The sequence below is a fragment of the Plectropomus leopardus genome, chromosome 21 (genome assembly GCF_026936395.1).
Source record: "Plectropomus leopardus strain MGB_pleo_1.0 chromosome 21, ASM2693639v1, whole genome shotgun sequence".
Classification (NCBI taxonomy): Eukaryota; Metazoa; Chordata; class Actinopteri; order Perciformes; family Serranidae; genus Plectropomus; species Plectropomus leopardus.
The window spans coordinates 12,911,186-12,933,996 of NC_142196.1; the positions used below are offsets into that span (position 1 = coordinate 12,911,186).

Consider the following 22,811-nt stretch of genomic DNA (forward strand, 5'->3'; position numbering starts at 1 on the left):
CATTGCTGTTTTAGAGGTGTTATCGTCTGATAGTTCTAGCAGCATTAATACATTGAATAATTAAAGTTTTTTAAAAAGACTGATCCCAGAGTCTCTGTTGTGGCAGGATGTCTGAGAGGCCGACTCCAGGCATGTACCATCTGCACAGGATTCATCACTGGAAGACCAACACCACACGCCTTACTCTGCCCTCAAACTACCTCAGTGGTAAGAGATCTGGTTTTGTCTCTCACTTTTCAACTGTGTCCTGCCTTCTGTGTCCTGGTTAATTACTGCTCATTCTATAAAGTTACAATATATCATTCATTAAAATGCAACCATGCCTTTTTAGAACAGAGTTTTTATGCCTCCACCACATTGGCGATAGCTGTGGCCTAATATATTATATTTTCTCGTTGTCTGTAGGTCTGTACGTCCCATTCTCGTAAACACGGTATCTTAAGAATGGTTTGAAGAAATTTCTTCAAATTTGGCACAATCGTCCTCTTGGACTCAAAAATGAATCGATGAGATTTGGTGGTCATATGTCAATGATCAATTGTGACCTTCTCTGGCTGATCCTTGTGACTGCGATATCTCAAGAACACCTTTGGGGAATTTTACTAATTTGACACAGACTTGAACTTGGGCTCAAAGATTAACTAACTGGATTTTGGTGGCCTTGAGCCAGTTTACATTTGAAAAAATTTAAGAAAGTACACACAAAACACCAACAATAATAGCCTACAATAAAACTCAGTTGGTAACTGATTAACATCCTCTACAATTTTATAACCAAAATAACAGAAAAAGGGTGATTAATAAGTTGCCAATAAAGATTGCAGCTGTCCAATTTCCTGCTGGTATTATCAATTATCCATCAAATTTACTTGTCTTGAAACTTTTGTTGTACTTGTGTTGGCTTTATAAAAAACTGGATTGTCAAAATCTTTTACATTTCTAGCTGCAGGTGTTGGCCACCTGGCTCTGCTGAATGCTGATTTTGGGAAAACACCCAAACACAAGCGACTGAGTGAACAGGTCAGTTACAGTCTTAGGGTGGACAGCAGCCTTTGTTTGTCTTGGGATGGCCACCAGGGAGCCTGGACACACCACGGCTGCAGGACACAGCATGCACACACATCTACTGCAATCAACTGCAGGTAAGGCATGAGAACACAAGACCTGACTTCACAGAGAGAAACACAGACTTGCAAGAGATAATTATATTTAGTGTTGATTCACATCAATTAATCACTTCTTCTTATTTATCTCAGTTGTCACCAGCTGAGGCCGCTGACTGTGGTGCAGCAGCAGATCCAGAGCAGCCATGACACAACCAGCCTGGACCCGTTCCTAAGGTGACCTCATCCTCCTTAGACTTGGATGATGTATTTTACCAGAGAAAACAAAATCTCTCTGTTTCTTAAACTGCAGTAGTAATCATGAGTGAATAGTACAACTCATACAGCATAATGAACCTTTGGTCATCAGTTTTAGAATTAAAAAAACTACCAAAGTAAATACAGAGAAAAGTGTCTTTAATTGTTTTTGCAGATTTTTAAAATCATCATTTTCTGCTGTAATGAACTGACTGAGAGGCACACATTTGTCACACTCAGTCATTCTGTTCAATATTGTTTGCAGTTTTGAGTCTTTTTTTTTATGAGAATGATAAAGATTAGAGCATAACATCCATCGGTGCCTCCTCTTTCCCTCTCGGTCACCTCAGTGTGTCCAGTGATCTGACGGTGCTGGGTGTGCTGGTGCTGTGTGTGTGCCTGTACGTCCCTGGGTTGGTGGTATGTAGGAGAGCTGACATCATCTCCGAGGTGAACCAGAAAGTCCACTACCTTTCTGACAACTCTTCGTGTGACCCATATCTCTATGCTGTAACAGTCCACACTGGTCTCTGCTCTGCAGCGCGTATGAGTGCAAAGGTAAGTTTTTTGCTTTGTTCCTTTAATCCAGCAGCATTTGGCTCCTTGCCATCGACTGCACATATAAGTTGACGACTGTTAATGAATAATTTTAAGGCTGAGACGGGGTTTTTAAATAACTAAGCCTAGTCGATCACAGCCATAAGGCTTGTCATTGAGATGATGTTTTCTTGATCAAAATGAATACTTGCTCAACATAGGCTTTCGGGTGATGTCACACAGCAAAAAGAGATAGAAAGAGATAGAAATCCATTTGCTTTCAGTAGCCACACTAATGTTATTCAAATCTTTATTCTTATCATTTCTTTTTCCGCATGTTTTTTGTCTGTCAGAGATAAGACAGACCACACGCCAAGTCATTTTGGCCTTTTTTTGTGCTGTGTCTCTTTGTAGTTCCTTTGCATCTCGTTGTGGTCGTTTTGAGTCCCCTTCTGGTCAAAACGAATTAATTTGAGTGCAGCTGGAGGTCAGGGGGCCTGTGGGCCAGTTAGCCTGTGCCTTCTAGGCCCCTTCAGTAATCCATCCATGTTTCACAGTACTTTGATACCAGGTTATTCATGCAGTGACTACTGAGTTAAGTGTTTGTCTCCCTTGAATGAATGAATGGACTGATTCATAGAATAATGTTGTGAAACTATAGAAGAAAATATGACATCTTCGAGAACTTCTCAGACAGTAGAGGCTTTGTTTGATATTGTCAGTGGAGGACTTTCTTATCATTTCCTCTGTTTTGTTCATATAACCAGACAAAATACACACATACAACAGAGTTATTTTGATTTAAGTGGTGCACATATTTTTAATAGTGTTGAAACTTTATGCCGTTGACTGTGGCTGTTTTACAGGTGACGTCACACAGCAAAAAGTAGAAATCCACTAAAAATAGTACGATTATAGGAGTCATCATAAATACGGTAGCCTGAGCTGAGGACCATATAGACCACATCTCCCCTTTCCAGTTGAAGAACTAATGCATTAGACACAGAGACAAGGCCGTAGTCATCATTGTAGTCATAATTCCACATCACGCTCTTATCATTGTGATAGAGTTTTGCACCCATTATAGCTGAAGAGTGGCTGTCCCAGATGGTGAATCTTATGTAGTAGACTCCTCTGACAGGGGCCATGAAGATACCTGCATCAGAAGAGGAAATCAGCGAGGGCTCAAAAGAGTTTTTCTCACTTCTAAGCAAATGGGTGGTTGTTTCAAAGAGATGTTTGTTTCATTGGTTTCAGTAAGAAACCATGGGAAGCTTAAAACAATTGAATTTAGCCCTCTTTAACAAACTTTCATACACATTCGTGGTGTAGATAAAAGAATTGTGTACCTGTAGTCGGGCTGTAGGCCTGGCCGATATTGATGAAGACTTTACTGAACTTCAGTGGGATGTCCGTGTTAAAGGGTCCAAGTAGTCCTGCATCAGTAAGACCAACTGAAAATGCCACCTTTGGGCGATCTGTGTGAATGTGGAAGATGCACATAAGAAAACTTCACTGATGTACAGTCTATGAAAAAATGTCACCGTACACATTTTGTTATAAAAATAAAATCATTTGACATTATGATATGCAACCATATAGCATAGCGACACTGCAGTCATTTGGATGCTAAAGTTTAATAGAAAAATAGAAAATAGAAAGTCTAACACGTCTTTGGGGTCATCAGGTGGGAACCTCCACTCATCGGTGTTTCATCTAGTTGGTCCCACAACACCTCCAGGAGACTAGGCAGTGGACTCTGGTGGCCCAAAGCCACTCCCCTAGAGCCAGCTCTTACTGCTCCTATGCAGCCCAAACAGCCCTGCCACCTTCAACAAACCCAGGCTCCTTTTATGCGAGCTCCAGGTAGTGGCAGTACCACATGGCTATCACAGATACAAGGCTAAGACTAAGCTAAGCTAGCCACGCTAGCTAGTCTATTTATCACATGGCTATCACAGCCCAAACAGCAATGCCACCTTCAACAGACTCAGACCAAAATAACATAATGTCTACCTAATATAGTAATAGCCATCATACATATTAATGTCTCTCTGTGCTCTGCTGCTCTGTTCCTTGGTTTACCCGTTCCATTCTCACTGCTAACAAAATATGAGTTTTGGGTATAATAATGGTTTATGTATCTTACCTCTATTCTCTCTCTTGAGCTCCTCCACTTCATTTTCATTAGTGTTCATTCTGGTTTCCAACACTGTGAACATGTTTAACATTTTCATTGTAAATTACTTTTATGGCTGTTGGTTTTCACATTTTTGATTGATTACTGTGCAATCCTACCCTTGTCCTTATTTTCACATGCGATTACTCTGGCCAGAAGGTCTGCAATTAATAGAAAAAATATAAGCAGGTTAATAGTTGATCATCAATGTTGGAGTAGTGATATACATGTCAATAAACTAGTAATTTAAGTACATTTTGCAGTAGCTTGCTGGTAGTTAAACCACATCTGTGTTTGCATAGTGATTCAAGTAGTTAAATTACTTTTTTGCCATTTTTTGTGTAGGTAACCTGTTGATATCCCACGTCCATTCCAATTACTTTTCTAGGATTTCTAGATCTATGATTACTGTCATTTGACTCAACCTAAATGCACACTTATTTGATGGGATATCTAAAAGACAAACAATAACATTAAAACAGTCAAAATATCTTGTGAAATATTTACAGTTTTTACTCAGAAACTCAGAACTCAGAAAAATCCCTCCACTGGATGAATGGTGGATCTGTGTGTTACAGGAAAATTCATGGAGGATATATAGTTTAAACAGTTAAATACTGTTCTGATTTTGTTCTTAATGATACAATCAGACTTTACTGATTATGTTCACAGAATATTTATCTTTGGAGGTTTTCCACATATTGTTTTCAGGAAATACTTTTGTGACGATATGTCAAAAAAATAAAAAATATATGCAATGTGCTTTAAGCATCTATTAAGACCTTTTATTGGGATTTTTAATGTTAGGCAACTTTTGCATTAACATTCTTCATCCATTGAATAGACAGAAAAAAACACATAATAAGGCATCCTCATAAAAAATATGTTTTAGCTAATGATTCATTTATTTTGTGTTCACATTCTGAATGGGTTAACTAGTGAAACTACAAACAAATCTGGGCCATAGATTCTCTACGGTAATTGAACCCCCTTTGACCAGCCCTGCCCCATTTTTCTGTCATCATGAGAAGCTGTTGCATGCTGAGTTACCTTGCTATGTAAGTAATCCTGCATTTTTCTATTGTCCTACCTTTGTTCTTATTTTCACCCACTGTTACTCTGTCCAGAAGATCTGTAATAAAGGGACAAATTATTAATCAGGCTAGCTGATCAATAGCCAGTTGTTAAACCTTATTCAAATTCAAATGGTTCTGCAGAATCTTTTGGCTATTCTTAACTTTTTAATTATAATTTTTAGTTTACCAGTATTCTCTCTCTGGAGTTCCTTGGCCACATTTTCATAGAAGCTCATTCTGGCATCTAAAACTGTTAACAAAAATAAACATTTTTTATTGTAGAGTAGGTTTATGGTAGATGTAGTTAGATTTTATGCTGGAGCTTAAACAAATAGTAAAACTGCCGCAAACATAAATTCATTTATATTTGTATATAAAAGTAAACTGAAATGCAAACATATTACCTGCATTCTTGCTTTCAGTGGCTGCCAGTCTGGCCTGTGTGGCTGGGGTTAAAGCAATACATTAGTCCAAAAAGAATTAATACATGAATCTGTGCAGCACTGTGTGACTGACATTCAGTATAACTTCTGGTGTGTATCACCTGCGTTCTCTTGCTCCAGCTTCTCGATCTTGGTCTTGCTGTTCCTCAGCTCCACCTTCTGTTCGATGGCCATGTCTCTCAGCTCCTTCAGCTCAGTCCAGATGTCAGGGGTGATGTTGGTCTGTCTGCTGTTCTGATCGTGGGCTGCTCTGACACCCTGTATCTCAAACTGAACATCTTTCTCTCCCTCTGTCTCAGTGTCTTTCCCTGTCACCTCTCCACTCTCACCCTGAGCCCACGTCCATTGCAGACAGAGCAGCAATGCTAGAAAAATTGCAGCACTCTTCATTCTGAAATTTCACCTGTTTAGACAGCAAGATGCAGTCTAACACTTCTCGCTCATTTCCCGTCTTTATATACACTTAAAACAGGTCACTGAAGAGGTGCATGAGAATTAAACAGGTGTCATTGATAACAAATCAAAAATACCTCCGAATATCCTTGAACACTGAACTGATTTTAAAGTAAACATCAAGTAGTTTGAGTGATGTACTTTTAAAATAATTTGTAAGGCATGCTTAAACATAACATTTTAGGTAGGCCTACTGCACGTAACTATACGTATACAAATCATTTTTTATTGCCGATTGGAGAACATTGTGCAACATTTGCAAACGTCAGCTGAGAAATAGAGTTTGTTATTCTCAACATCCATCACAGCACAGCAGAGTTCACACATGCTGTTTCTGCGACATTTTGCAGCAGCGGCCTGGTAGAGAAAGACCATCACTTGGCATCCTGTCGTGACTCAAATTTAGCCAAAGCGAGACCAGGCACCAGGGGTCTGATCCCAGATTGCTCTTTTGACTGCCCATAGTCTCCACTGAATAAGCAAACTTCTGTTGTTGCAGTTACACAAATTACACCCCACACTGTCCGAGCCCCTAGTAGGTTAATTTCTCCCATGTGCAAAGTGTGAACTACCAGTGTTCATTGTTTAGGAAGTTTTAACTGGGAGCTGAATTATCTGCAGAGCTCTCTTCTCTCCAAAACAAACAGACTCATTGATTAAAATGGATCAAAAAAACTGAATGAAGAAATTTCACATTAAAAGTCAGTGTTTTTCTGATACTATTTAACAAGATTCTTTTTTTCAAGGGATTGTTCACATGAAAAAAAAGAATGCTTATTATATTCATGCTTATTATATTCCATTTCTTTCAATTTATTCCCCTTAAATCCTAAACCCTAGACCTTTAAATAACTGATTATGAAACAAGACTTGGACATTGTTGTATTCATTAATATGGATACTTTCACAGTACTTTGATACCAGGTTATTCTTGCAGTTATTCACCTAGGTAAATGTTTGTTTCCTTAAATGGATTCAGTGCTGGATTCATGCTACTATAGAAGTAAATATGACATCCTCTTCCTATTTATTAACACTAGAACTTCTCTACAAACTGTAGAGACTTTGTTTGATATTGTCAGTAGAGGACTTTTTAATTGTTATTTTCTTTGTCGTGTTCATATAACTAGACTGAAATACACACATACAACAGATTTACTTTGATTTAATTGGCACACATATTTTTAATTGTGTGATGTTGAAAGTTAATGCAGTTGACTATGGGTGTTTTACAGGTGATGTCAGACAGCAAAAAGTAGAAATCCACTCAAAATGGTACGGTTACGTGAATCATCATAAATACGGTAGCCTGCACCGAGGACCATATAGATCACATCCCCCTTTTCTAGTTGAAGAACTAATGCATTAGACACAGAGACATAACCGTGGTTATCATTGTAATCATAACTCCACGTCATTATCTTGTCATTGTGATAAAGTTTTGCACCCATCACATCTGCAGAATAGTTGTCCCACATGGTGAATCTTATGTAGTAGACTCCTCTGGCTGGGGCTGTGAAGATACCTGCATCAGAGAAGAAAATCTGTGAGGGTCCTTAAAGAAGTATTCCACGAATGTTTGTTGTTTTTTTAATAGAACTAGGTTGTTTTTGCAGTAGAGAGATGCAAGTACTTTTGAAATTGGTGCGACATGACCAGAAAAAACAGAGAAACAGGATGCTTTTGCTCAAGAGGTAGAACCCTACAATCACCAAAATGCACCATGCTGCAGAGGACCAGTAAATGCTGGTGGCTGACGTAATGTGCCCCCTGTCCTTTTGAAACAATAGCAACCAGCTGGCAAGAAACAATGTTATATTACAATTAAAACAATAAGCTAAAACATGTTTTTGAAAAAAAAATGAGGTGAGGAATGGACAAGGCGGTAACAGAATATTGGTTTAAATTTTATTAGCACTGCTTAGTTGTAGAGTTTGATCTGTTTATTTGAAGCGTGGGGGGTGGGGGGGTGCAGACTTGTTTTCACTGCGCAGGAAAAAGTGTGCCCACTATTACAGCTAAACACGTCACGAAATAAGTTTCTGAAAACATTTTAGGTATTACGAAATAGGCCGTGGAGTAGCATAATCCTCATTTATATTTGATCAGCATTTCTTATTTTTACCATTTGATCGTATTTCGGTTAGTATTACCACCCACCTTATTTTGAAACAAAGCTGGTTGAAAATCAGTGTTGTCTCCCTTTTTTAGGGGGATCGGGGGTGGGATGAAAGTAATAGTTTTATTTCTACCCCAGATAAATTCTCAGTAAACAAAGGAATTTTTGTTTCTTCGATAATAACTAAAGTCTTACCACAGAAAGCTTAATACAGTCATATCTCACCTTCTGTAACAAACTTTTCTAAACATTTATGTGTTGAGGTAAAAGAGTTGTGTACCTGTAGTCGGGCTGTAGGCCTGGCCAATATTGGTGAAGACTTTACTGAACTTCAGCGTTATGTCAGTGTTGAAGGGTCCAATTAGTCCTGCATCAGTAAGACCAACTGAAAATGCCACCTTTGGACGGTCTGTATGAATGTGAAAGATGCACAAAAAAAAAAAAATTCACTGATGTACAGTCTATGAAGAAATGTCACTGTACATCTTTTGTTAAGAAATGTCCTTAAAATTATATTGCAGGCTTTGAATTCTAGTAAAACAGTAACAGATGACTTTCATCACTTCTGCCTAATTTAACAACAGTAGTTATAAATATTAATGTCTTTCTTTGTTCTGCTGCTCTGCATATAGTTCCTTAGTTTACCACTTTTCTCACTGCGAACAAAATAAGAGATTTTGACTTAATAATGGTTTATTTAATTACCTGCATTATGTCTCTTGAGCTCTTCCACTTCATTTTCACTGGAGCTCAATCTGGTTTCCAACACTGTGAACATATTTAACATTTAACATAAAATTGCATGATACTCATTAATTTCTTTTTTTTTTTTGAATAATTACTTTTAAATCCTACCTGTGTTCTTTTGTTCGCTTGCTGTTAGTCTTGCCAGAAGATCTGTTATGAAAGGCAAATTAATAATCAGGTTAGCTGATCAACAACCAGGTGTTAAACTTTATTTAGTTGTAAATGCAAAATCTTTTGACTAAGCTTCTGTCATAAAGATGCTTTCCACCCCACTGTAATTTAAACTTTTTGATTATGACTTGTAGCTCACCAATATTCTCTCTCTGCAGCTGCTCGACCACGTTTTCAGTGGAGCTCATTCTGGCCTCTAAAGCTGTAAACACATGAAACATTTTTATTACAATGTAGATTTATGGTAGATGTAGTCACATTGTACTTTGGAGCTTGACCAAATAGGAAAACTGTCCCAAACATAATTAATGTATATCTGTATATAAAAGTAAACTGAAAAATACAAATAAATACTGAAAATCACAGTCTGGTCTCTGTGGCTGGGTTTTAATCAATACTTTAGTCCAAAAAGTACTTAGTGCATGAATCTGTGCAGCACTGTGTGACTGACATTCAGTACGTCTTCTGGTGTGTATCACCTGCGTTCTCTTGCTCCAGCTTCTCGATCTTGCTCTTGCTGTTCCTCAGCTCAACCTTTTGTTCAATGGCCATGTCTCTAAGCTCTTTCAGCTCAGTCCAGATGTCAGGGGTGATGTTGGTCTGTCTGCTGCTCTGATCGTGGGCTGCTCTGACACCCTGTATCTCAAACTGAACATCTTTCTCTCCCTCTGTCTCAGTGTCTTTCCCTGTCACCCACTGCAGACAGAGCAGCAACGCCAGAAAAATCACAGCACTCCTCATTCTGAAATATCACCTGTTTAGACAGCAAGATGCAGTCTGACACTTCTCACTCATTTCTCGTCTTTATATACACGTAAAACAGGTCACTGAAGAGGCGCATGAGAATTAAACAGGTGTCATTGATAACAAATCAAAAATACCTCCGAATATCCTTGAACACTGAGCTGGTTTTAAAGGAAAACTTTAACGCCGAAATGACCATTTGTATTGTGATTATTCACGCTGTATTACATTGCATTTCTAAAAAAAACCCCAAAAGTTATTTTTTCTTAAATACCTCCACAGTAAATTAGGAATTCAAAAACTGTGAATGTTCTTTTAAATTATTAAATCAAGTAATTAACGGCAAAACAAAATCAAAAGATGTAAAAGCTCAATATAGGTCAATATGTGTCTCTTTGAAGCTTAACTGTGTCTTTTTGGTCATTTTGTGTCTCTTCTTAGTTTCTTTTGCATCTCTTTGTGGTCTTTTTGAGTCTCCTCCTGGTCAGTACATGTTATTTTGAGTGACATTTTGCAAGTGAAGGACAAGGGGCCTGTTCTCAGTAGGCTGGTTGTCAGTAATCCATCTATGTAATAGAGTACTTTGATACCAGGTTATTCTTGCATTGACCACTGAGTTAAGTGTTTGTCTCCCTTGAATGAGTGCATGGATTGATTCATAGAATAAATGTTGTGCAACTACAGAAGTAAATATTACTTTCTCTTCTTATTAATACTAGAACTTCTATTTAGACTGTAGAGACTTTGTTTGATATGGTCAGCTGGGCACTTTCTTTTCGCTGCACCCTTCATCTTGTTCATATAACCAGACAAAAATACACACATACAGCAGAGTTACTTTGATTTAATTGGCACACATATTTTTAATAGTGTGACATTGAAAGTTAATGCAGTTAAGTATGGATGTTTTACAGGCGACATCATACAGCAAAAAGTAGAAATCCACTGAAAATTGTACGATTGTAAGAATCATCAAACATACCATGGCCTGAGGGGAGAACCATATAGACCACATCTCCCTTTTCCAGTTGAAGAACTAATGCATTAGACACAGAGACATAACCCAAGTTATCATTGTAATCGTAACTCCACATCACTCTCTTGTCATTGTGATAGAGTTTAGCACCCGTCCACATTGAAGAGCGGCTCTCCCACACAGTAAATCTGAAGTAGTAGACTCCTCTGGCTGGGGCTGTGAAGATACCTGCATCACAGGAGAAAATCAGTTAGGGCTCAAAGTAGTCTTTGTCTCACTGCAAGTCACTTCTTGCCCTCTGTGAAGAACTTTTTGGACATTTATGTGGGAAGGTAAAAGAGTTGTGTACCTGTAGTCGGGCTGTATGCCTGGCCAATATTGGTGAAGACTTTACTGAACTTCAGTGTGATGTCAGTGTTGAAGGTTCCTATGCTTCCTGCATCAGTAAGACCAACTGAAAATGCCACCTTTGGACGGTCTGTGTATATGTGGAAGAGGTACAAAGAGGAAACTTCACTGATGTACAGTCTATAAGTTAATGTCACTATACATCTTTTGTCAAAAAATGTCCTTATAATGATATTCCGATAATAAAGCATAGTGGCACAGCAGTCATTGGGAGGCTGGCAGACAGCAGGGTTTGGATTCCAGTAGAATCAGTAACAGCTGAATATCATCATTTCTGCCTACTTTAACAACAGTAGTTAACAATATTAATGTCTCTCTGTGTTCTGCTGCTCTGAATGTGTTCCTCAGTTCACTAGTTACAATCTCAGTGCCAACAAAAAGAGAGATTTTGACTTTATATGGGATTATATAACTTACCTGCATTCTGTCTCTTGAGCTCCTCCACCTCGTTTTCACTAGAGCTCATTCTGGTTTCCAACACTGTGAACACATTTCACTCATTCATCATAAACTATTGTTATGATCGTCAGTTTTCACATTTTCATTGAATGAATCCTACCTGTGTCCCTATTTTCATTTGCTGTTACTCTGGCCAGAAGATCTGTGATAATGGAAAATGTAATAAGTTGGTTAATAGTTGATCAACAACCAACTTATTATTTCTAGATAAGTCTTTACTCCTCTAACTTTTGAACATCACATCTTAAAGAGTTTTGCACAACAACATGTTTGATAATGTTTATATAACTTACCTACATTCTCTCTCTTGAGCTCCTCCACCTCATTTTCAGTGGAGGTCATTCTGGTTTCCAACACTGAACATATGTAACATTTTTATTGTAAAATAAAATTATTGTCATCAATTTTAGAATATTTGATATTACATATGATTACTTTATAATCTTACTTGTGTTCTTATTTTCGCTCGCAGTCACTCTGTCCAGAAGATCTGTCATGAAGGGAAAATAATAAAGTTAGTAGGTCAACAACCAGATGTTAAATTTAATTCAATTGCATTTTTTCTGCAAAATTGCTTGACTATCTTTTATCATATTTGCACATAACATTTGAAGGAGCTTTATACAGCAAGGCTTGCCTCTACAACATTATAATTTGTACTTGTTTTGCATGTTTTGGTAGCTTACCCATGTTCTCTCTCTTGAGCTCCTTAACTGCATTTTCACTGTTGTTCATTTTGACCTCCAAAACTGTGAACATGTCCAATGATTCTCACCAAAAGATTAACTGTTAACTTCAGTGTGATGATTACATCACTAAATATGCTTTAATTGTTAACATAAGCTAACATTTTTACTATGTAATGACCGTTATTACTAACCTGTATTGTCTCTCTTGAGTTCCTCCAGCTTGTTGTTGCTGGCACTGATTCTGGCCTCCAATACTGGAAAAAAAAGAAAAATTATGCTAATAGCATTAACATTCCCTTTTTCTTATTGAAATCTAATAAAGTATATGTAACATACACTATTATGCCAAAATTTAAATTCAGATTTTGTAGCTTACCTATGTTTTTTTAGCTGGATTTAAAGCAATAAATTAGTCCAAAAATAATTAGCAAATGAATCTGTGAAGCACTTTGTGACTGACATTTAGAATGTTTTTTGTGTGTGTCACCTGTCTTCTCTTGCTCCAGCTTCTCAATCTTGATCCTGTGTTCAATGGCCATGTCTCTCAGCTCCTTCAGCTCAGTCCAGATGTCAGGGGTGATGTTGGTCTGTCTGCTGCTCTGATCGTGGGCTGCTCTGACACCCTGTATCTCAAACTGAACATCTTTCTCTCCCTCTGTCTCAGTGTCTTTCCCTGTCACCTCTCCACTCTCACCCTGAGCCCACGTCCATTGCAGACAGAGCAGCAACGCCAGAAAAATTGCTGCACTTTTCATTCTGGAATATGATTTGTTTAGACAGCAAGATGCAGTCTGACATGTCTCGCTCATTTCCCATCTTTATATACACGTGAAACAGGTCGCTGAAGAGGCACATGAGAATTGAACAGGTGTCATTGATAGCAAATTTGAAAATACCTCCAAACATCCTTGAACACTGAGCTGATTTTAAAGGAAAACTTCAACGCCCAAATGTATATCAATGACTCAACCCGTGTCACATTGCATTTCTGAATAAAACTTTATTTTCTCTTGAATACCTCCACAGTTAATGAAGAATTCGAAAACAAATAACATCATTGATAAATTGAAGTCACTGGGAATTGCATTTACTCATAGCAACTCTACATTTAAACACGTTTGCAAGCTTTCACACAGCCCATGCCGTATGAACTAAGTCTCTTTTATCCAGTCTTATGTTCAGTACTTCCTAAACCGTCGGCTCTTTACAACAGGGAAGTAAACAGAAAGTGACGCTTACCTTTACTCCCTTTAGACACTCTTTGGATAGACTGCATTGATAAATCTGCGGCTAATTTTACCTCACTGAACACAGGAGCTGCTGGTTTTCTGCCACATTGATCTGTAATTTGTAGTTTGTGTTATTCGGCTCATTTCTTTCAACTGCACAAAAAAGTTACCAAATGTTGATGAGTCTGAGCTCTTAAAATCAAAATTACTTTCAATTATGTTCCTCAATAATAATTTTAAAAAGATCATTAATGGTGAAGCTGTAAACACAGTGGTCAGTCTCTGCGGTTATGGCTTAGTGTTCTGTACTTGGATGGAGTTGTGAACTAATGTGCCTCTGAAATCTTCTCTACATGTTTACCAGGTTTACATAGTGCTGAAAGGTGAATACGGGGTTTCGCAGACAAAAGAACTGCAAGTCCCAGGATGCACTTTGTTCAGGAGGAACTCTCAAGACACCTTTGTACTCAGGTAAAATCAAAATATCTAAAAATATATTGATCAAGAAGAAGAAAAATATGGTAACTTTTTTTCAGGTAAAATCAATACACAGTACATTACACATTTACTCTAATACCACATAATACTTCGAGTAGCTTTAAAGTTTGGTTTGCTCATTTCTAAGCTTGTACTTCAAAATGTTTTTGTCACTGATGCCACAGTGCAGCAGAGAGCCTGGGCCCAGTGTGGGGAGTTCACATATGGCATGACAGCTCTGGACCCTCCCCAAGCTGGTACCTCAAACAAGTGGAGGTGTGTGAGGTAAGATCCATCTGTTTAGTGTTTGTGAATGTGTTGTTTTTTTCTGTGTTCGGTCAGTTGACTATTAATGGGGTTTGTTTGTTGCTTTTTTCAATCATGCTTTTTATTGTTTCCATAAGAAAAAAAACACTGTCTACAGCAACCTTAACCATGACAAATAGAGTTACATGTATATATGATGACAGCTGACAAGATGGCATATTTATATTAAAGAGCAAATTATTCATGAGAAAAGAAAATCAGTTTAAAAAAAGGAAAAGAAAAAATGAAAAGCCCTAGTATCATGAATAAACAAAACACATTCACACAGCTGGTTGCAGCATCTACATAATATATCGCTTTGATCCCACACTGATCAACCACAAGATCAACTGCAGAGGATAGATGCAATGTACATATTATGTGTAAAAGGCCACTTAATGCCATTTATCAAAGCGTAAAAAAAATCAGCCAATAAAAAATAAAATAAGAAAAATAGTAGTAAAAAATTTATAAATAAAAAATAGATATAAAATAAAATTAAGGTTCATAACAGAAAAAAATTAACAGAAATAGTACATGTTCAATTAAATATTATACAAAGTCAATATGAAGTAAATAATGGTTGCATCAAAACTATTCAGGAGAAAATATTTTTATTTACTCACACCCCCTAAAGTGGAACATAAACTACCCATCTGAACTACTGGACTGTGACTGTATGTTCTGGTTGTCTGTGTGCTTTTAATGCAGGTGAGCAGGGGGCATGTGACGGGACGTGCTTGGCTCTTTATCGGTCAGTGCTGGTTGGCTGTGAACAAAGGTGATGGCCGTGTGGACAGAAAGCTGCGAGTCTGCACTCAGGGAATAGGCTTTGCCAAGGTAGAGCGCTCACATATGAGCACCAATACAACAAAAAAACCTTCTTCCATGTGACCCTAGGTGTCCATGTGTGTGCTTGCAGATGTTGTGTCTCAAGCTATCTGACTATTTGGCCGACCACCATATCTGGATGTCTGTGTTCAGCTGCCCCAGCCCAAACTCATTCACACACGCTCAAAGACTTAGCGTGAGCCTGCTGCTCCTGTTGGGATATGCATGTGTCAACACAGTAATCATATCACAAATGGATAAACAGGTGGGTCAGTTACACCTTCAGAGTTTGAGATTTGGGTGCATGAGTTCTTGAAAACAATAATAAAATAATACTGCTGCTCCTGATCTCTTGTTTGCAGTTGCCATTCGAGTTGGGCATCATCGATGTCTCAGCTCTTTCTGTGAAAACAGGAGTATTAAGTGTGATGGCAGTGTTGCCTGCAGCAGCAATCATATCATTTCTGTTCCGATTGCGTGAGGTCAAGCTGACACAGTCAGAAGTCCAACATGCAGAGGGCAGAATGACTGAGAAGGACCTTTTTGAAGGTGACTTCATATGTTAGTTGCATGCATAATGAAAATGAAAGTTTTTTTTCCAGTTCAACTTCTGCTTAACCCTGCCTGTTTTATCCTTTCACAGATACCCTTTTAGTGAATGACAGTTTATTTGAGCCCCATATCTCTTGGAACAGTCTTCAGCAGTGGGCGCAGGCCACCTGGAGGAAAAAATACCAGGTGACACCTCGATTATATAACATTTTCTGTCTTCTCTGTTTCTTATTGTCTTTCACACACTCTGTATATTTTCTCCCACAACATTGATCATCCCTGTCTGACCCTTCTTTTTGTGTTTAGCGCACAGACCTGCGGTCAGTGTCCACCACTATTCTGGAAGATAAAAGTACAAATAAAGAACCTGCAATCCAAACAGATGCCATCATAGGAAAGGGGGATGCTCTACCAGTTGAGGACAATATGGAACCAATGCTTGGAAATTTTTCGTTCATTACTGAGGGGAACAGTATCAATCAAGCACCTCCGGGAAAAGAGTCAGATCTTTTAAGTGAAAAAACACAGAGATCTCTTTTGTCCGGTACGAGTGATGGAGGTCAGGCTATTCTGGAGAAGAAAGATCCTTCAGGGAAAAGGGAGGAGGGCAGCCATCACCAGACAGCGTGGTCTGGTCACAGCAGTTGTTACCACGTCATTGACAGCCTAAATCGGAGAAGATTCAAACTAATATCTCAGTGGTGTCACTATTTGGCCTGGACACTGTGTCTGCTGTTGTCCCTCTTGTGCCTGCTGCTATCTGCAGTGCTGGGAATGAGGTAGGAGATGTGTGACGCCATTAAATGGATGACTGTGAAGATGTGATTAAGTTTGAAGCCAGTGGTGTGGATTATGCTTCACTGATCTATTATTTTCACTGCAGTCAGAAAACGGTTTGCTCTTTGCTACTGCTTGCTGCACACAAAGGGAGGCTCCCACCTGTATTAACAAGATGGCCTAGAAGCAATCTGACAGCACCATCAATTACATTTATTCATTAAAGTTACATTTATTCATTAAAGTTGATTTTATTTTTAATCCAATTTTTTTTTTCAAACAGAGTATTTAAAAAGAAATTGGGTTTTAGGGTGATGAGGTCACAAAATATGACACCAGACTTCATTTGTAAACCTCAATAGAAGTTTTGAATGTAAAAAAAGGAATATAACGTTTTGCACCGCCCTCTTATTAGCTTTGACTTTTGGCAACATGATTTATATCCTGTGTTATAACTGTATGCCTTAGAGTTAAAACTATATGTATGTGTGGGTGTTTTCTTGTGTCAGGTTCAGCAGCAGCAAGGTTCTGCTATGGATACACTCTCTGTTTTTCTCCCTGATCTCTTGCATCTTCATCATCCAGCCAACTGTGGTAAATGAATACCAACCTTTTGTAAACTATATTTCCAATATAGTAATACCTATAATACCAATAAAATAAATGCAATTTAAGACACTTACACAGTTGCACATTTCATAGAAAACATTTTCTGTTTCCCCCCAGATATTTACAGTGGCAGTGACTGTCTCCTTTTGCTTCAGGAAAAGAGCAGATTTTTATAGTTTCTCCAGTATAAAAGAGTCTGAGGTAGAGACTTCAAAACTGTGCAGCCACAATAGAGTTAATCAACTGGCAGAGCGGTTCGGAACATCTGCCTTTCCTCAGGAAAGATGCTCGTACCTTGAAAAGGTAACAGCCAGACTATTCCATTTTATGTCATTCTCATTTATTCTATTACTGTTAAAACAGAGTAAATAATTTTTGATTGACAGGTGCTTAGAGCTCGTCAGCGAGCTCGGTACCTCCGCCTTGTGCGCCCACCGACCCCGGCTGAGCTGAGGAAAACTCGAGGGACGAAAAGAAGAGAGGCTGTTATCCACAAGATTCTCAGGTGTGTCTTTGTGTAGGTGTGCACCTGTTTGCATATGATTTAAAGCTTCATAAGGGATGATGTCCTCCTCTTGTCTTCCAGGGATTTGTCTATCTGTGGCTCCATGCTCTTCCTCATGCTGTGTATAAATTATGGCAGCTCATTTGCTGACCATTACCACCTTAATAAAGCTGTCAGAAAAGAGTTCATAAGGTAACCTTTTGCACATGCACATGCTGACTCCCTTTTTGTTTTTGTTGCTCTGATAGACACACTCCAAAATCATGTTTTATCTTTCAGCAGAGGCCATGATAATGCATTTCTGTCCATACAAAAGCATGAGGACTGGTGGAAGTGGGCACAGACGAGTCTTCTTCATTCACTGTACAACAATACAACAGCTGCAAATAAGGTGAGCTGCAGAGGCTTTGCAGTGATTCATTGCTCCATAAAAGTTTCTAAAACACAATGAAAATGATCCATCCATCCAATGCCATTTAGTGAATTATAAAAATAATTTCTGCTGACCATGTATTAAGATCTCCATAACCCACTCAAAAAAATGTTCTTTTGATGGAACGATTGTATTTTATATATTGTCATTACAAAACCAACATTTTCATCAACAGTCCCACATCTTGATTGGAGAGCCAGTCCTGTGGAAGACAGAGTTGTCAAGCTCATTTCAGGGCGAGGTAACAAACAAAAGGAGACCTGCTTTTACATGTGGTAGCATAATACATGTTAACATCTTTATCAACGACCTATTGCCTAAAACATGCACAATTTAAGGTTGTGATTTCAATGGCTTACTTATTTATAAATATATTGACATCAAACCAGGTCCACTGTTTCCCGGACATCCTGTCACAACTTTCACAGCCATTAGTTGTTTGGAAAAGAGCCTTCAGAAAATCCCTTGACATCATTTTCATTGACCTAATGCCTCGAATAAAAACATTTCAAGGTTGTGATTTCAATAGCTGATGCCAGTATATTCAAAATTAGCTAACAGCTGTTGCCCAACTACCTGTGGGTACAATAAATTCAAACACCTTCCTGTCTCTATTTCATACTTTCAGATGGATTAGGCTGGAAAGTGGAAAGCTAGAACGTAATATGAGTGTTACGTAGGCTAGATAATGGTTTATGTTAATATTATGCCATAAAAAATTAGAAATAAAAAGACTTAGTATCATATGTCATAAAATAATATAGTATGATATGCCATAAAAAATCATAATATAGTATCTTGTAAATAATGTCGTCTAGTATAATATGTCAAAGAAATCTCATATCACTGTCATAAAAAGTTAGAGTATAATATGTCAGTAAAAAAAACGTCATCCTAAAGTTTATGACTTGTAGATCTTGAGTTAAACTTAATTTGGGTCTTGAGTGCAGAGAATTGAGACTTATTTGTAACTTCCAAAACATTGACTTGGTCTTACCTCTGGATTGTTCATAATAACAAAATATTTTAATATTCTGTGTGTTGTGAAATAACAGCAATCTTAACAAAAAAACCAACCACATCCTTCTTAAATGATGAAATATACTACAATCAGTCATATGGTATTCTCACTCAAAACATTATACTGCCGTGTTTTGTATCAATTCCTCCTATAGAGAGCGCTGTTTCACAAACAGTGGCTCAAACAACAAGCATACATGATACACCGTCATAGTCCGATGATGAGTGTTAGTATCTTTATCATTTAAAGATGATGAATTCTTGTTCTGATCGTGCTCAAGTTAAAGGGAAACACTGCACTGTGAGATTATTAAAGCTGCCATCATGTCAGTTAATACGAGTGTTACCTTTGATTAATAATGTTGTTCTGACTGTGTGTATTCTGACTGTGTATAACTGTGCAGCTCTCCAGTGTGACCCATGTACCAGACTGCCTTCGGTTATTCTTGTCTGGGACCAAAACATCCACTCACCCACACTTAAGTGTCTCAGTTCCTATGGCAACAGCGCCAAGGACATGTGGTCTCCTTGGCTGCTACCTGGGACCGAGTGCTACAGTTGTCTTAGGACACACAAGGTGAGAAACACAAAGATACACACATAGTTGTTATTGTGATCTCAGGTGAAATAATATCCTGTAATATCAACCCTGATGTCTGTAATATCCTCACCACCATCATTCACTTGTCCTTTGCTCTTCTGCAGGTCTGACGCTACGTCCAGACTGAAGCTCCTGCATTCAGGTGGCTGGCTGGACAGACAGACGGTGGCCCTGAAGGTTCACTTTACATTGTTCAGCCCTGCACCCAACTTATTCACCAGTGTGACCATGCTCACTGAGCAGAGCCCCACTGGTGTCCTGCTGACCTCTGCTAAAGTCCAGTCTGTTAGAGTTTATCACACTCCTGCTGTGTGGGACTATGTTGTCATGGTGTGCCAGGTAAAATGTTTTTGTTTGTTTTTTTCTGAAAAAACAACTTGTCTTAAACACCATCATAAAACAACACACCAACCAAAGAAAACAGTCAAAAATATAATAAGAAGAATAATGCCAGGTACACATTACACGAGAATCAAGTCGCTTTTGTGCATGATACCCCACTCCCGACCAATGGTTAGTAACCCAGTTTTTTTATCTTTATAAAGCTCATCTTACCAGATTTTCCTGTAGTGTGAGGTATGTTAAGAGTATAGTATAGTATAGTATAGTATAGTATATATATATATATATAGATATATATATATATAGATATATATATATATAAGAATGTGTATTCACATCCCCAGTCTGCTCGGAAGTCCTGGCTGCACCGATTTCAAATTGTAAATAATAAACATGTTTAACATCTATGATGCAGTATCTTGTTGTTGAGGAATCTAGAGGATCACAGGTGGTCCCTCTCAGAGGGTTTTAATATGATATTAAATCGGATTTAACTCTGAATTTACTCACCTTCAGCTCATGCTGTAACATTTGTAGTCAATGTTTCTGCCGTCTGCCTGACTTCTTCTATATTTAAAAAAAAAACAACCCAACAACTTTATTTAATTAGGAAGGTACATTGAGATTAAAACCTCTTTTTGATGAATTTTCTGTGAAAAGTAGTGCAAAAACGCACATAGGAGAAACTATGAAGTGAGACAAAGTTTAATAAATTTGATTTATGTAGGGAAAATAAGTAAACAGGAGTTTGCTGTTTCAATCATATTGACCTTTTTTCACTAAAATCCAGCATGGATCCTTATTCTTTGCTTTTGCAATTATATATTTTTGAAAAAAAAAAAAAACATTTGAGCATGGGAGGCATGCACTTTTTCAGTTTCTGAGGTGGGGCATGACAGAAAAAATGTGTTCACTAGAGATTTGGGTAATTTCTGGTCTTATGAGTCAGGACTCTGGTTGTACATGAATGAAATCTGTTAGTACAAGCTTAATCTTTTGGACAGATTGTTGCTCTCAGTACATCATAAAAACACAACTGTTAACTTTATAAGTATATTATGTTATGTTTTCAACATATATGATTTATTTTAAAAAAATGTTGTAGTGTGGGCCAGTCTTAACTCTAACTTTGCACTTACAGTTTATAGTTTGTACATAGTTCATCTCATGAGATTATAGGTCATTTTTTGTCAAAAGCCTTAAAGTTCCTCGTCTTTTTTCTTGTGCCCACCAGCTTCTCTTTCTCCTCTTGTCTCTGCTTCAACTCTGTGATCAACTATATGTTATGGGGCGGCAAGGGCTGATGGGAAACTGTAGGACATCCTGCAACTGGCTGGAAGTGAGTTAACAACTTGTGCATAAACATACAGGCAAAAATGTTAATAGAATAATTCAAAAGAAGATTTAAAGACGTTAAATGCACACAGCTTGAACTTTTACTAGACACATGGAAATATGCACAGGAACAAACTCACACTCGGCCACACACCAATGCAAACAAGATCACAACAACCTAGCAGAAAGGGTAAAGTGACCTGTAGCTGTTAAACTAACATACCTGTGCAGTTGGAAGGTCATAGCACACAGAAGTATGAAATGTCCTTGATTATGCTTTTACTGCTGTAGAAACATGCCTCACTACCTTTCTCTCTCTGTTTTCTAGGTCAGTTTGCTGACAGTAACTTTTGTGTACTATGTTTATTACATCTATTACTCCATTGTTATCTTGGAGGTTGTGGAGCTGCTGCAGAGACACAACCACAGAGGACATGTTGACGTCAGCCTCCTGGCCACCTGGGAACAAGTGAGAAAGAAAGAAACAGGAAAACAAATATTTAATGTTGAGAAAACACTGTTCTGCTAAATTATTTCAGTACCTCCCCTTAGAAAATTAAAGAGATAATTACCTGAACTTCATTGGCAGTAGATTATTATAGCTTTACATTTAACATTATTTTGTAGTTATAATACTTTTTTAGAAGATGCACTGTGAACAAGGTTTGTTGTTTTTGTTAAACACACTCTCACTTGAAAAGCCCAACCTTGAGATTAGAGATCATAGCAAGGTTTTTAGAGATTACAGCAGTGATTTACAGGGACTAAGATGTCTTTTGTGTCTGCAGTATGTGCGTACTCTGCGTGGTTTTACGCTCTTCCTTCTCACCATGAAGTTTATGACTGTGCTGAGGGTGAACAGGACCTTGGCCATGACCACCACACTCTTTACCCGTTCACTCTCCAGCCTCTTCTGGCCAACGGTAAACACATTTTGCAGCAATAACAATTAGAAAAGGTCTTCATTCCAAGCACTGCCTGTTAAAATGTTAGTTTATTAAATAAATAAATACAGTCACAGTTTGTTGGATAGATGTGAAAATATGCTGGCTTTATACATGCAAAAATTAATGTTTATATAAATGGAGTCTGGTGGGTTTGGTGATGGTGATTTTAGGACTTTTTCTTGTTAAACAAAATAGATTTTTCTCTTTACTTAACAGCTTTATCACTGTAGGGATCCTTAATATAAGTTGTCAGACACTTAAAATAACAACCTGAGCCTGTCAGTGGCAAAAACAAGCACTCAAAATGGGCGTAAATTCACGGTGCCTAATTGCCCTGAGTGGTTACATTGCAGCCTGTTTCCCCACTGCTGGCTGCAGCAGTCTCGCTAAAAACATTTAAAAAAAATGTTGTTCATGTTAGTCACATAGACACAAAAACAGGAGAAAATGATTTACAGGTTGAAAAATACCAAAGTTACCCCTTC

At 38.0% G+C, this 22,811-nt stretch overlaps 4 protein-coding genes and 1 long non-coding RNA gene across 5 annotated transcripts in view; 1 reads left to right on the top strand and 4 right to left on the bottom strand.

The window, feature by feature from the left end:
- pkd1l1 (polycystin 1 like 1, transient receptor potential channel interacting) overlaps positions 1-22,811 on the top strand; it is a 46,987-nt gene that overhangs the window by 19,868 nt on the left and 4,308 nt on the right. Inside the window, exons 28-49 of the mRNA XM_088072116.1 lie at positions 107-207; positions 944-1,142; positions 1,257-1,340; positions 1,712-1,919; positions 13,956-14,062; positions 14,254-14,353; positions 15,086-15,214; positions 15,297-15,470; positions 15,568-15,754; positions 15,849-15,943; positions 16,064-16,536; positions 17,044-17,128; positions 17,261-17,446; positions 17,530-17,648; positions 17,730-17,840; positions 17,931-18,039; positions 18,257-18,322; positions 19,506-19,678; positions 19,807-20,041; positions 21,279-21,383; positions 21,708-21,848; positions 22,168-22,302. Of these exons, the coding sequence (XP_087928242.1) occupies positions 107-207; positions 944-1,142; positions 1,257-1,340; positions 1,712-1,919; positions 13,956-14,062; positions 14,254-14,353; positions 15,086-15,214; positions 15,297-15,470; positions 15,568-15,754; positions 15,849-15,943; positions 16,064-16,536; positions 17,044-17,128; positions 17,261-17,446; positions 17,530-17,648; positions 17,730-17,840; positions 17,931-18,039; positions 18,257-18,322; positions 19,506-19,678; positions 19,807-20,041; positions 21,279-21,383; positions 21,708-21,848; positions 22,168-22,302 (3,322 nt within the window). The remainder of the gene's footprint in view (positions 1-106; positions 208-943; positions 1,143-1,256; positions 1,341-1,711; positions 1,920-13,955; positions 14,063-14,253; positions 14,354-15,085; positions 15,215-15,296; positions 15,471-15,567; positions 15,755-15,848; positions 15,944-16,063; positions 16,537-17,043; positions 17,129-17,260; positions 17,447-17,529; positions 17,649-17,729; positions 17,841-17,930; positions 18,040-18,256; positions 18,323-19,505; positions 19,679-19,806; positions 20,042-21,278; positions 21,384-21,707; positions 21,849-22,167; positions 22,303-22,811) is intronic.
- Positions 2,690-6,024, bottom strand: LOC121960863 (uncharacterized). Its single transcript, XM_042510747.2, has 8 exons — positions 5,698-6,024; positions 5,558-5,599; positions 5,341-5,403; positions 5,168-5,209; positions 4,197-4,238; positions 4,048-4,110; positions 3,248-3,376; positions 2,690-3,054 (listed from the first exon to the last, which is right to left on the bottom strand). The coding sequence occupies exons 1-8, from the start codon at positions 5,984-5,986 to the stop codon at positions 2,771-2,773; spliced, it is 954 nt and encodes a 317-aa protein (XP_042366681.2). The 5' UTR covers positions 5,987-6,024; the 3' UTR covers positions 2,690-2,770.
- On the bottom strand, positions 7,199-9,867 carry LOC121960864 (uncharacterized). Its single transcript, XM_042510748.2, has 6 exons — positions 9,566-9,867; positions 9,226-9,288; positions 9,024-9,065; positions 8,874-8,936; positions 8,449-8,577; positions 7,199-7,574 (listed from the first exon to the last, which is right to left on the bottom strand). The coding sequence occupies exons 1-6, from the start codon at positions 9,825-9,827 to the stop codon at positions 7,291-7,293; spliced, it is 843 nt and encodes a 280-aa protein (XP_042366682.2). The 5' UTR covers positions 9,828-9,867; the 3' UTR covers positions 7,199-7,290.
- Positions 10,659-13,155, bottom strand: LOC121960862 (uncharacterized). Its single transcript, XM_042510746.2, has 9 exons — positions 12,850-13,155; positions 12,554-12,616; positions 12,360-12,422; positions 12,122-12,163; positions 11,967-12,029; positions 11,774-11,815; positions 11,632-11,694; positions 11,156-11,284; positions 10,659-11,034 (listed from the first exon to the last, which is right to left on the bottom strand). The coding sequence occupies exons 1-9, from the start codon at positions 13,115-13,117 to the stop codon at positions 10,751-10,753; spliced, it is 1,017 nt and encodes a 338-aa protein (XP_042366680.2). The 5' UTR covers positions 13,118-13,155; the 3' UTR covers positions 10,659-10,750.
- On the bottom strand, positions 18,193-19,909 carry LOC148186032 (uncharacterized). Its single transcript, XR_015775383.1, has 3 exons — positions 19,773-19,909; positions 19,575-19,663; positions 18,193-18,283 (listed from the first exon to the last, which is right to left on the bottom strand). It is a non-coding gene; the product is annotated as an uncharacterized LOC148186032 (long non-coding RNA).